The sequence below is a fragment of the Chiloscyllium plagiosum genome, chromosome 17 (genome assembly GCF_004010195.1).
Source record: "Chiloscyllium plagiosum isolate BGI_BamShark_2017 chromosome 17, ASM401019v2, whole genome shotgun sequence".
Lineage (NCBI taxonomy): Eukaryota > Metazoa > Chordata > Chondrichthyes > Orectolobiformes > Hemiscylliidae > Chiloscyllium > Chiloscyllium plagiosum.
Window position 1 is genome coordinate 61,389,841 of NC_057726.1, and position 14,077 is coordinate 61,403,917.

Consider the following 14,077-nt stretch of genomic DNA (forward strand, 5'->3'; position numbering starts at 1 on the left):
ACGAACTCTCTGTGCTTAAGTGGGGTTCAAGCCCCCATGAGGAGTAAAGTGAGAAAGGGGTTAAAGTCCCCTAGTAGCAAAATTTGAGACTCTGTGAGTCTTTGTTCTGGGGGAAGAGAATGGCTTGGATTGCAGCACCATGTGGTCTGCTGCGAGGGCTTTCTCTTTTTATAAATGTGATTTCAGTGAGAGGATGCAAAAAAAGAAATGAAGGCAAGAAAATGCTGAAATTAAGGTGTACTAATACTTGGGTTGAAAGAAGAAAGCTTCAATGTAGATTGTGCTTGATATTTAAAAATTTTGGTTTGTTAAAATACTGGTTCAGAAAATCATTTTAAGTAACTGTTTTGCCTTGTTTGATTCAGGATCTCAATTCAATGTGTTTTGTGGGCTATGTAATGGGGGCAGATTTTGTTTTTACATTGAAACTGTACAACATTATGTCCTTTTTAAAATTATCAAACTTGTAATCTTAAAGCAAGTTGATTGAGTGCCTTGAACCCCTGATTTGTTTGAAATTCTACAATGCCTGTTTAAAAAAAACATTTGGGTCAGTAGTCATGCTTTAGCCAGATGAGAGTATTGTATTACAATATCTTTGCTGCTGTGTTTTTAATGCAGAGTGTTCACAAACGAGTGCATTTTTAGTTTGATGCTTTGTTAAGATTTTTTAGAGAATATTAGAACTGGAGGCTGAGCTGTTTCAGTTCTGTTAAGGCTTCATTGTCCCCTTCATATTACAAATTCAAAGAATGTTGATCTCTACCAAAGTTGCCACCATAATTCCAACTGTTTTATTTGGGAAGATTCATTTAGAGAACATATTTTAGATATTCAGCATTTGTTTCCCACGAATATTTGAGATTTAAATCTGAACTGAAACTGCCTCTTCAATTGCTAAAGCACAGGAAACATTTTATTGTTTGTTTTCTTGCTGTTCCAGGCTTTTGAAATACTTTTCCTGACAGCTTTTACATTAGCCAAGTATCAATTTGTTAAAGGAAAATAATTTTTGAATAACCCCAATGGAGTACCCGAGGGTTTGATTTTAGGAAAATTGATTGTTGTTTATAATTGACTGAATTGTTTAGGCAGTACAATTTGGAAGTTTATGGATTGTATAAAACTTGATAATGTCATAAATAGTGAACAGAGAACAGACTTCAAGAGTTTAAAGAATGTTGAAATAGACAGGCACAACTTAGTGTAGTTAAATGTGTGACTATCTTCATACTGATAAACACCTCGGCAAGGAAGGAATGAGAGAGGAAATGAAAAGATACTTTCAGCAACTAACATCTTCTCTTCGGACCACTGCCCACCCCTCCACAGCCTGATCCAACGGATTCATTCAGCTCTCCAGTCAAGACCATAAAAAGTGAAGAAGCTCACAACAGTGTGTATGCTTTTTGTCAGTAGCCTTCCTATGGACATTAAACCACGTGAGCTATACCATGCCTTCGATCATTTAAGGGATATGATGGTTCACTGACCAAGCTAACATCACAACAGCCAGTTTGCTTTGTTACATTTAAACAACTGAGCGGGAACAGAAGTAGCAAAGAATGTTGCATTCATCTAGCCTGCTGCTGCACTGCACGCTCAGATGCACTGGTATCCTCCATCTGAAGCACCTCTGGGAGGATGGAAATCTTGTCAGTTTTGTGAAGCATTTAACTGCCCTCATCCAAGAAATCAGATTTTTCCGTGGAGTGATGCACAAAAGTCAGACTGAATTTTGTTTTCAGGTTGAACTTTACTGAAGGAGACTTTGGAGAACAGGCTCGTTTCCACTTGACTTGGACGGGATGGAGCAGTCACTAAGGACTGTGGATTTAAGAAATTTACCAATGGTATTTTTCCACATGGGAAGATTCTTCAAACTCTAATTACTGTAATGGACTAGTAATTTTTGTTGTTACAATCACTGTATGCTGTGTGACAATAACTTGTTTAACAACTGGCTGTCAGGGTCTAATGAAAGCTGGTAGTGCTGGTTATCATGAAATGAGAATATGTATAGGATATAAGAAGGCAGGGAAAGAGTTAAGTTCTGAGTTTTGGGAAACAAGTGGTTCAGTTGAGCATGACTCAGATCAGATAAATTACAGTTAACAATGGGGTGTTGGAGGCAAGGGTAATGGGTTAACAAGGTGGAAAAGCAGTCATTATGTAGAGCCACTTAACAATATTGGAAGTATTCAGTATGTGAGGTCAGTTTAACAAGATGAAAAGTGTTCATTATATGAAGCCAGTTATTGTATGACAGTAAAGGGCTTGGTCTCTGCTAATGATACTCGCTGATTGTAATGGTCACCCTATGTATGTTGCCTTATCTGTAAAATGACTATATAGTTCATTGACAAACTGCTGTTTGAGAGGAGACCGTGAACTCATGTCTCTGCACACATGGGCGATCATTCTCTCCCTCCAGGGCCCAGAATAAAGATGAAGTAGGTAAAACTCCTCTGTGTCTCTAAGCGTTTTGCTTCGAATGGCGGGGGTGGGGGAGGCAACACTGGCAGTCCCGAAGTTAAAATCCCCTACCATAGCCATCCTTTCATTCTTACAGAGAACTGAGATCTCCTTACAAATTTGTTTCTCAATTTCGCACTGACTATTAGGGGTTTAATAATACAATCCCAGTAAGTTGATCATCCTTTTCTTATTTCTCAGTTCCACCCAAATCACTTTCCTGGATATATTTCTGGAAATACCCTCCCTCAATAGAGCTGTAATGTTATCCATTAACAAAAATACCATTCTCCCATCTCTCTTGCCTACCTTTCTGTCCTTCCTGTAGCATTTGTATCCTGCAACATTAAGCTGCCAGTCCTGTCCATCCCTGAGCCATGTTTCCGTAATTGCTATGATATCCCAGTCCCATGTTCCTAACCATGCCCTGAGTTCATCTGCCTTCCCTGTTAGACCTCTTGCATGGACATAAATAGAGTCATTGAGATGTACAGCATGGAAACATCTTCAATCCAACCTGCCCATGCTCTCCAGTTATCCCAACCTAATCTAGTCCCACCTGCCAGCACCCGGCACATTTCCCTTCAAACCCTTCCTATTCATATGCCCATCCAAATTCCTCTTAAATGTTGCAATTGTACCTGCCTCCACCACTTCCTCTGGCAGCTCATTCCAGACCCGTACCACCCTGTGTGTGAAAAGGTTGCCCCTTAGGTCTCTTTTATATCTTTCCCCTCTCACCCTAAATCTATGCCCTCTGGTTCTGGACTCCCTGACCCCAGGGAAAAGAATTTGCCTGTTTACCTTATCCATGCCCCTCATAATTTTGTAAACCTCTGTAAGGTCACCCCTCAGCCTCCGACGCTCCAGGGAAAACAGCCCCAGCCTGTTCAGCCTCTCCCTATAGCTCAAATCCTCCAACTCAGCCATACCTTGTTCTCTGCTTTGTCCCTGCCTGCCTGGTTGTTTGACTTGCTTCTTTTCTTCACTGTACCTGTCTCTGTCCTCACTATCTCTCTGGGTCCCACTTGCGCCCCCCCAACTCCCCCACCTTGCTAGTTTAAATCCTCCCAAGCAGCTCTAGCAAATCTCCCTGCCAGAGTATTAGTCCCCTTCCAATTCAAGTGCAATCCATCCTTCTTGTGCAGGTCACTTCTACCTCAGAAGTGATTCCAATGAACCAAAGATGTGAATTTCTCCCATACAGCATCTCCTCAACCATGCATTCATCTGCTCTATCCTCCTATTCCTACCCTCACTAGCTTGTAGCATCGTGAGTAATCCAGATATTACTACTCTTGAGGACCTCCTTTTTAAATTCCTGCCTAACTCTATATTTTCCCTTCAGAATCTCATCCTTTTCCCTTCCTATGTTGTTGGTTCCAATGTGTACACTGACCTCCTGCTGGACCCTCTCCCCCTTGAGAACATTCTGCACCCTCTCTGAGACATCCTTGATCCTGGCAACAGGGAGGCAACACAACATTCTGATTTTTTGCTGCTGGCCATTGAAATGACTCAGACTAGAGAGTCCCCTAACACAATTGATCTCTTGGAACCCGATGAACTCCTCATTGCATTAGAGCCAGTCTTGTTACCAGAAACTTGGCAGTTTGTGTTAATTAGGAGAAAGTGAGGACTGCAGACGCTGGAGATCAGAGCTTAAAAATGTGTTGCTGGAAAAGCGCAGTAGGTCAGGCAGCATCCAAGGAGAAGGAGAATCGACATTTCGGGCATAAGCGCTTTTCCAGCAACACATTTTAAAATTTGTGTTAATTCCCCTGTAAAACCATCAGCCCCTACATTTTCCAAAATAGCATACTTATTTGAAATGGGCATAGCCACAGAAGTCTCCTGCACTACCTCTCTTACCTTTCCTGGATTTAACCCATCTATGTGACTGTATCTGCAACTTTTCTCCCTTCCTATAACTGCCATCTATCACACCCCCAGGTCTTCTAAATTCCTCACTGCCTCTAACTGTCGATCCAATCGATCCATTTGATCTGATAGAATTCACAACCAACAGCATTTATTTCAGATATAATCCTCAGTAACATGTAAACTCTCCCTAAACTCCCACATCCGACAAGAAGAGCATATCACTCTACTAAGGGCCATTTTTGCTTCTTCAACTCTACAGACCCAGAAAATAGCATTGTCTTATTCCTCTACAATACACTGCTCCAGGCTAACTTAATACTTATGGCTTATATTTTTAAGTTTAATCAAGAGACATATCTCAATAAACATAAATCAAGAAAGATTCCACTCTACTCACTACTGCAGGCTTACAGCAAGGTCACACTTACAACTATTCACGTAATTGTTTCTGTGCTGTGACCTCTTCCAAACAGGTGCCTTCAAGATCAGTTGTGAATTTCACTGTTTGTTAATTTTCCTAGGCGCACTCCAATGTCCAGTGATACATGAATTCAACAGCAAAGACAGTAACTGCGCAGGTTCACTGCTGTGTCAGTTAGCAGTGTGGGTTTCTTTCTCCCTGTCTCTCTCTCCTGCACTGACCTGGCCATGTGCTGCATTTGTCTGTTCCTCTCCCTTTTAAAAGTGCCATCAAAATGGATATGTACTCAAAAGATGTCCCCAGTACTACCTAAGGCTAGTGGCACAAGGTTTTGAAGTGGGGTATCAAGATGTTTGAACTGATATTTTTTGGTTTTGTTAGCATCAAATGCTTGGGTGTTTGGATCAACTGATCTTAAAGCTGTATTTCTACAGGAGGATCAGCTTAAGAGAGGAGTGTTTTGTCCTTCAAAACTGCTAAATACACTTAGGACATTATGGATCTTATATAGTTGTATACATGGCCTAAGTGATGCCTCTAGGTTTGATAGTTCAGTAAGGACTGTCTTGGAAACATAGAAAATAGGTACATGAAAAGGCCATTTGGCACTCTGAACCTGCTCTGCCATTCCATATGATCACAGCTGATCATCCCACTCAGCACCCTGTCCTGCTTTCTCCCCATTCTCTTTAATCCCTTCAGCTGTAAGTTCTTTGAAGAAGTGACCAGGAAGGTTGATGAGGGCAGGGCAGGAGATGTACTCTGAATTTCAGAAAGGCCTTTAATAAAATTCCACATGATAGGCTGCTCTGGAAGGTTAGATCACATAGAATCCAGGGGGAACTGGCAAATTGGATACACAATTGGCTTGTTGGCAGGAAGCAGAGGGTAATAGTGGAAGGATGCTTGTCAGACTGGAGTACCTCAGAGATCGGTGCTCAGCCCGTTGCTGTTTGTTATCTATATCAATTATTCGGATGAGAAAGTACAAGGCATGATTAGTAAGTTTGCAGATGACACTAAAATAGGTCGCATCGTGGAAAGTGAGGAAGATTATCAGAAATTGCAGCAGGACCTTGATCAGCTGGAAATGTGCCAAGAGATGGCAAATGGACTTTAATATAGATAAGTGTCGGATCTTGCATTTTGGAAAGTCAAATCAAGGCAGGAGTTTCATGGTGAATGGTTGGGCCTTAAGGAGTGTAATGGAACAGAGGGACCTTGAAGTTCAGGTGCACAGTTCTCTGAAAGTGGAGTCACAGATAGACAGAGCAGTAAAGGAGGAATTTGGCACACTGGCCTTCATCAGTCAGGACACTGAGTGTCGAAGTTGGGAAGTTATTTTGCAGTTGCACAGGACGTTGGTGAGCCCACATTCGGAATACTGTGTTCAGTTTTGGTCACCTTGCTAGAGCAAGGATGTTGCTAAAGTGAAAAGACTACTGAGGAAATTTACAAAGATGTTGCCAGGATTCAATGGTCTGAGTTATAGGGACAAGTTGGACAAGCTAGGACTTTTTACTTCAGAGCAGAGTAGACTGAGGGGGGATCTTGTATCGAAGTGTATAAGATCATGAGAGCCATGGATCGTGTGAGTGCAGTCAGTCTCTTTCCCAAGGTTGGGGAATCGAGGACTAGAAGGCATCAGTTTAAGATTAGAGGGGATAGAATAAAAAAACCTGAGGGGTAGCTTTTTTACACAAGGATGGTATGCAAATAAAATTGTAATATTAAAGAGCTAGCTTGCTTGGCAGACCTGCAAGATATTGAATGCCCCGGGGATAGCATGGGATGCTTCTGACTTACAGAGAACATGTAAGTGAACTTACATGGTCATTTCCTTGCCATTCAAAAGCCTAGTTACATTTTCATCCCTTATTCAGAAATCAATAAGAAAATTACAGTTGGAATGCAAATCATACCAGATCTGGCCATTAAGGGATGATTTGCACTACATTGTTTCTGGAGATGATGTGGTCACTACATTGTGTCTTGAGTGGCATGTGACTGAGAGAGAGTGACTGGGGGTTGTCTTGTGAGCATTACTGACTGTGATGTAAAGATTTTGTATAAAGGAAGGACCGTTTCCTTTGTTCAGGGAGAGCTTCCCTGGACATGCTTCGCAACCATGACTGACTTCTCCAAAGTTTGTACTGTACAGTGTTTAATAAAATTTTGCTTGTTCACAGAAGTTGGGGTGTTGCAATTGCATCAAGTGTGTAAGGACCTCAGTAATAAGAACTTAACAAAATCAGCTGCTAGCAGAAGTGGTTGAGGCAGATACATAAACAACATTTAAAAGGCATTTGGACAAATATATGGACAGGAAAGATTTAGAAGCCAAGTGCAGAGAAATTGTGTTAGTGTGGATGGTAATTTTGGTCTACAATTTGGGCCAAAGGACCTGTCTCTGTATTGTAGGACTCTATGACTCTATGAACAATATTTCTGTGGGAGACAATACCACAAACTCACCACTCTGGGTGAAGAAATCTTTCCTCATTTCAGTCCTAAATGACCAACTCTATATCCTTAGATTGTGACTCCTGGTTCTGGGGTCCCCAGTCATCGGGAACATCCTTCCTGTGTTTACCCCATCTAGTCCTGTTATAACTCTACAGGTTTCTTTGAGATTCCCCCTAATTCTTCTAAAGTCCAGTGAATATAGTCAAAACCAATTCAGTCTCTCTTCATACATCAGTCCTGCCATCCCATGAATCAGTTTGGTAAACCTTTGTTGCATTCCCTCCATAACCAGAACATCCTTTCTCAGGGAAGACGACCAAAACTGCATACAATACTCCCGGTGTGGTCTCACCTAGGGACTGTGCAAGTGCAGCAACACATTCCTGCTCCTATGTTCAAATCCTCTTATTATGTAGGCAAACATGCCATTTGCATTCTTTAATAATTGTTTCATGGCCTCTTATTAAAATTGGGTTTTCTTCAGGAAAAAGCAGACCATGCCACCACAAAGGCAACTTTCAAGTATCTATGATATATTAGGTGATTCTTTTGTGGCATGACAGCAGTGAATTTGAAAATGTTGTCATAAATGGGCTTCTAACAGAATTCAAATTAAAAGTCTGGCTTCTAGAGCTTTTAAATATGTTGACTAGAAAATCATATACAATGGATCAAGTGTTACTTTACATCAGCAAAATTATTTGGAAAATGTTAGCCCCATTGATTAAGGTAGTGCTTCACAAAAAGATATAGCATTGTCCAAATTTGAAATAGAGCAATTGCAAAGTCTAACTGGAAACTGAATTAGCTGGGAAACCAAATAAAAGTAGATGCCAGTTCTTAAGTATGAACTGAGTGCAACTGTGAAAAATTCAAGAAAACAAGGGATTAAAAATATTAAAAATGGGGTAACATATTTTGAAATTTCTATCATTGTGAAATGCCAGGAACATGAAACCCCGAGTGCAGGAAGGCATTATTTTTTCGTGTGGAAAAGAAAGATAAATACTGCCCTCCAGCTTGGGAAGCTAAAAAGATCATTCCTGAAGAAGGGCTAATGCCCGAAACGTCGATTCTCCTGTTCCCTAGATGCTGCCTGACCTGCTGCGCTTTTCCAGCAACACATTTCCAAGCTAAAAAGATCAGAAAAGTAGATGAATTGGTGTAGGCCCAAGGGGCTTCTTCTGGGCTGTATGATTCAGAGTACCTTAGTGATGAAAACCTTTGATCTTGGTGATATGGCATTTTCTTAGTGAAAATATTGGAAGAAATTCTAAAAAGGGGGTTAACAGCAATATCCATTAAATGCTTCATCAATAATTACTGACTTTGGGACAATACACACACAATGAAAAGTGTGAAAGATAAAAGTCTGAGTTTCAGTATAGATGGAGAATGGAGATATCTTAAAATTCAAATGGATGGATAGCAGTTATCTGTGTTCTGAAATGAATGCCTGAGACCTGATGGAGTGAGGGAACATGTGAATATATTAGAGTTAATTGGCGGTATAAATACAGGGAGCAAGTAGGAGTGAGTTTTATGCAGTGCAGCTTACTGAAATAAAACTCTCACATAAAAGTGTGAACTTTAATTCTGTTTAAATTTTTGGAATATAACACTGGTTACTGCTTCTTGCTCAGTGCCCACACCCACCCCACAACAACCTCTATTCGCCCCATAACAGAATCTCCAACTTCTGCATTTCTCTACCACTCCCATTGTGCAAACCCACCTACCCCTCCTCATTAATAACTATGCCTTTAGCTTTATGCCTTTAACACCATACTGTAAAAACCTCTTTCAACTCCTTTCCTTCCCTTGTCCTCTTCAAGGCCTTAAATCTGAACTCTTTAAATGGTTATTCTCCAAGTATCTCATTCATTGACCCGTTATTTATGATTTTCTTAATGCATCTGTGACCCACTTTTGAGAATTCTATGTTAAAGATTCTATATAGATGCAAATTGATGGTTACATCTCCTCATTTGATGTCATTGTTGATAGCGATAGGCCCTCATTTAATGCTCATGCCAATAGTTATGGTCTCTTGCTTCAGTTACCATTCTCCCACAATGGTCTGGCAGTTTGACATACTGCATTACATTGCTAAACTGGACAAAAGAATCCAGGGGTGTGTGCCTCAAAGAAGCCATCACTGTTAGCCAGTGCCCTTACAGGTAATTACACCTCTTTATTCAATATCTTAATTCAAAGTTACAACCCAAATTCAATTATAGTTGATTCTAATAAACTCAGTACCCCAACTCCTGATTACACTAGCAACACATTGTATGACAGTACCTTGCCAGCCTGGGTAGCAGCAGTTAGACAAGGGTGTGTGCCATCGTATTTCCCCACAGTCACCATTCGGGGGTTAATTCTGTGGTTTAGCTTGAGGGTGAAAACTGGGACAAGCATGGCTGCCACCTGCAGATACAGAAGTGAATAAAACAATGATTTATCACCTGGAGCAGAAAATTTAAATCAAGAGGGGAAAGAATATACAATTAGGATGTCAGGAAACAAAAGATGGATTGATTTGTCAGGAAACAGCAAGAACATTACTTAAACGCATCAGAAACACAGGTACAAGTCTGGGTCTATTCATCCCATTTGTAGATTGCATGACCAAAACTAACTTTACACTTCATAGAGTCATACAGAAGTCCAACATGTCCATACCAACAAGATATCCTAAATTAATCTAGTCCCATTGCCAACAATTGGCTCATATCCCTCCGAATTGGGTAGAGGAATGGGCCTTGGTGGGTTACTGTTCGGAGGGTCATTGTGACTTGTTGGGCTGAATGGCCTGTTTTCCATATTGGGATTCTATGATTATCTATGATCGTTTCCATTGCCATTCCTTAGTCCACTGGCCCATCTGATCAAGAATCCGTTGTACTCTGAGGTAACCTTCTTTGCTGTCCACTATACCTCCAATTTTGGTATCATCTATAAACTTACTAACTATACTTCCCAAGTTCCCTTCCTATTCATAAACCCATCCAGATGCCTTTGAAATGTTGTTATTGTATCAGCCTACACCACTTACTCTGACAGCTCATTCCATATGTGCACCACCTTTGCATGAAAAAGTTGCCACTTAGGTCCTTTTTAAACCTCTCCCATCTCGCCCTAAACCTATACCCTCTAGTTCTAGAGTTCCCCAACCCAGAGAAAAGACCATATCCATCTACCCTATTCATGCCTCTCCAGATTTTATAAACATCTGTAAGGTCACCCCTTGGCATCCAATGCTCCAGGGAAAACAGCCCCAACTTATTCAGCCTCTCCCTATAGCTCAAACTCTCCAACCTTGGCAACATCCTGGTAACTCTTTTCGGAACCCTTTCAAGTTTCACAACATCCTTCCGATAGGAGGGAGACCAGAATTGCACTGAATATTCCAAAAGTGGCCGAACCAATATCCTGTACACATGCAACACGACCTCCCAACTCCTATACTCAATATCCTGACCAATAAAAGAAAGCATACTAAACACCTTCTTCACTATCCGATCTACCTGAGACTCCACCTTTGAGGAATTATGAACCTGCACTCCAAGGTCTCTTTATTTAGCAAAACTCCCCAGGATCTTACCATTAAGTGTATAAGTCCTGCTCTGAATTGCCTTTCCAAAATGCAGCACCTCACATTTATTTAAAGGGGTAGCATGGAGGCTCAGCGGTTAGCACTGCTGCCTCACAGTAGCAGGGACCAGAGTTTGACTCCAGCTTCTGGCGACTGTCTATGTGGAGTTTGCACATTCTCCCTGTGTCTGTGTGGGTTTCCACTGGGTGCTCCGGTTTCCCCCCACAATCCAAAGATGTGCAGGTTAGGTGAATTGGCTGTGCTAAATTGCCCATAGTATTCAGGGATGTGCAGGTTGGGTGCATTAGTCAGGAGCAATTGGGTAGGGGAATGGGTCTTGGTGGGTTACTGTTCGGAGGGTCGTTGTGGACTTGTTGGGCTGAATGGCCTGTTTTCCATACTGGGATTCTATGATTATCTATGATTGTTTCCATTGCCATTCCTTAGTCCACTGGCCCATCTGATCAAGATTCCGTTGTACTCTGAGGTAACCTTCTTTGCTGTCCACTATACCTCCAATTTTGGTGTCATCTGTAAACTTACTAACTAAACTTCCCAAGTTCACATCCAAATCTTTTATGTAAATGATGAAAAGCAGTGTACCAGCACTGATCCTTGTGGCACACCACTGGTCACAGGCCTCTGGTCTGAAAAACAACACTCCATTACCACCCTCTGTCTTCTACCTGCGAGCCAGTTCTGTATCCAAATAGCTAGTTCTCCCTGTATTCCATTGATCTAACTTTCCTAACCTTGCTCATAATTATTCAATAATTCATTAGAGTCTAGAGCACGGAAACAGACTATTTGATTCAACTCGGCCATACCAACTAGATATCCTAAATTAATCTAGTCTTGTTTGCCAGCATTTGGCCCATATCCCTCTAAACCCTTCCTATTCATATACCCATCCAGATGCCTTTTAAATATTGCAATTGTACCTGCCTCCACCACTTCCTCTGGCAGCTCAATCCGTACACACATCATCCTGTGTGTGAAAATATTGCCCCTTAAAAGTTGTCCCTTTCAAATCTTGCCCCCTCACCCTAAACCTATGCCTGCAATAGATTCTTTCTATATTATCTTTCTCTCACCACTAGTTATATGAAAATATGGTTGAGTGGTTGTGCTGCAGAGATGTAATAGAAAGGAGGATTTATAGATATAGGTGATATGAATAATAGTGAAATCACTGTATAAAAGACACTTTTTTTTAATTAACATATCATGAATAATATCGAATTATGAGTACAGGGAGGATTTTACTTAGATTCAGGCTTTCTGCTGTTGGCCATCCTGGGAAACAGAACTTTCACGAATGCAAATCCAATTTGTGGTATTGTTCCTCTTGAACAAGCTTAACTGTTTATTTTCTTACATTTGGGGACAGCTTCAGGTTCGTAATTCTGATATCCCGCCCACTTCTTTTTCAGGAATATAACCCTTAGTCTGAGTGCTGTCCTCCATCGTACCAGCATTCAGTTCGAGTAAACCATGGCTGATCCTGCCCCAGAGATGCGTGCGGGGTTTTCCGCAGATTATCCCAGCAAAGATTATCCCCTCTAACTAGATTAGTTCGAGTCCACTCTGAAAAGGCCAGCAGTCGGGAGTTTGAGGATAGAGCCTCGCACCCAATCCCGTTTTACCTAGATTCGGGCTGTGCGTCTCTCAGTTACGGTCTCCCTGCTCCGGTCCCTGTCCCGCTTTTTAATGTCGGCCTCGTTGTCCCTTGGCCTGGATCGATCTCCCTTTCCCCTCCTCCGCACTCTACTCCCCGGGGATTTATTTTCGCCTGGCCCGGGATTCCACTTGTCGATTCCTCGGCCCAGTTTGCGCTCTCCGCGCCCCCTGTCTATCTGTTCTCGGCCCGGATTTCTCCCCTCCCCCGCGGCGTCTTTCCGTTGCTACCCCATGACATCTATCGAAGGTCACGGGGTTAACACGGAAGGGGGTGGGGCTTCTGTTGCCATACCAACCACCACATACAGACCCTGTAATGTACAATACATTCTCCTGCTGTGGGGTCACGGTAGTACTCCCAACTCCAGGTTGAGTTTTGAACGCGTACTTTTTGTCATGTGCTCGTTATGCGTTGATTATTTAAAAAATGTACGCCGCAACTCCTCTCTCTCCCTCTTCTGCCAGTTAGTAATGCATCATGAAATCTTCTACAGAATGAGTGTGAGTGTTCCAATTTCCATACAGGATATATTCCAAATCTACGTCGGAATGCAGTGACCTTCTCTACAGTAACATTAAGACGCCATGGGTTAAATTTCCTTAATGCCATATTTCGGGAATTTTAAATCGGTTCATTGCCCTTGAATTTAGCGTTTTAAGTTAACCAGAAAATAAAGTATGACATTATCAAAATCAGTTAAAATGGAGAGAATAAACGATCAATCCTACCACAGCAAAGAGCGATGTCGCTCCTCTCAACTGATCTGGACAAGGATTTTTACCAGCGCAATTTACTTCTATTCGACGACCTTAGCACGTTTTGACACAAATTTCTCAAATCACCCAATTTAGAATTCCACGACATGCTCTGTGGTTTCAGTTGTATGAACGTTACTGGAGTGAAGGCCACTGCATTCCCACATATATCTATCTTGTATAGAAACTGGCACGTTCACATTCTGTAGAAGACGTAAAATGTGTGTTGAACCATAGTAGACGACAGATGTTTTAGATGCCATTGCAGTGTTGAGATTCCACATCTTTAGGAGATGACAAGGAGGAACTAGGGCACATGATAGTTTTTTTCCTGTTCTGCCAAGCATCACTACAGGTACAAAATTAGTAATATTGATATGGGTAAAAACACACACACACACCAAACCAAACCATAGCCTCTGCTAGATGAAGGCATTGCCTCAATATTTACCTGAAGCATTGAAGGGTGGCTAAGTGTGGATTTAGGCTAAGTGTGGATTGATCTGAAACAATGATTTGTGTTCCACGATTTGTGACAAATATCAAACAGTCACTTTGTTTAAGTGACTGTTAGATGTTTGTTTAGTATAATTAAGCACCAGAAAGCTATTTGATGACAGGGTACACCATAACCAAGTCCAAGACTACACACAAAATCTTCCTATCCAAATGCAGCCTGCTAAACAGTTATGAAAAGCAAGCAGTGACATATTTTTCCTTCCTTATGAGATTTAGCATACAGTTATAACAGCTGCAGGAATGAGACAGAATTTAATATGGAATTAAAAAGATGACTC

General features: G+C 41.5%; 1 protein-coding gene across 4 annotated transcripts in view; it reads right to left on the reverse strand.

The window, feature by feature from the left end:
* Positions 1–14,077, reverse strand: part of bbs2 (Bardet-Biedl syndrome 2) — an 89,383-nt gene that overhangs the window by 62,846 nt on the left and 12,460 nt on the right. Inside the window, exons 1-2 of one of the 4 annotated variants that reach the window (XM_043707300.1) lie at positions 12,491–12,787; positions 9,551–9,676 (exon numbers count right to left, since the gene is read on the reverse strand). In XM_043707300.1, the coding sequence (XP_043563235.1) occupies positions 9,551–9,667 (117 nt within the window). In that variant the 5' untranslated portion in view covers positions 9,668–9,676; positions 12,491–12,787. The other 3 variants (XM_043707297.1, XM_043707299.1, XM_043707298.1) reach the window with 3 other exon arrangements.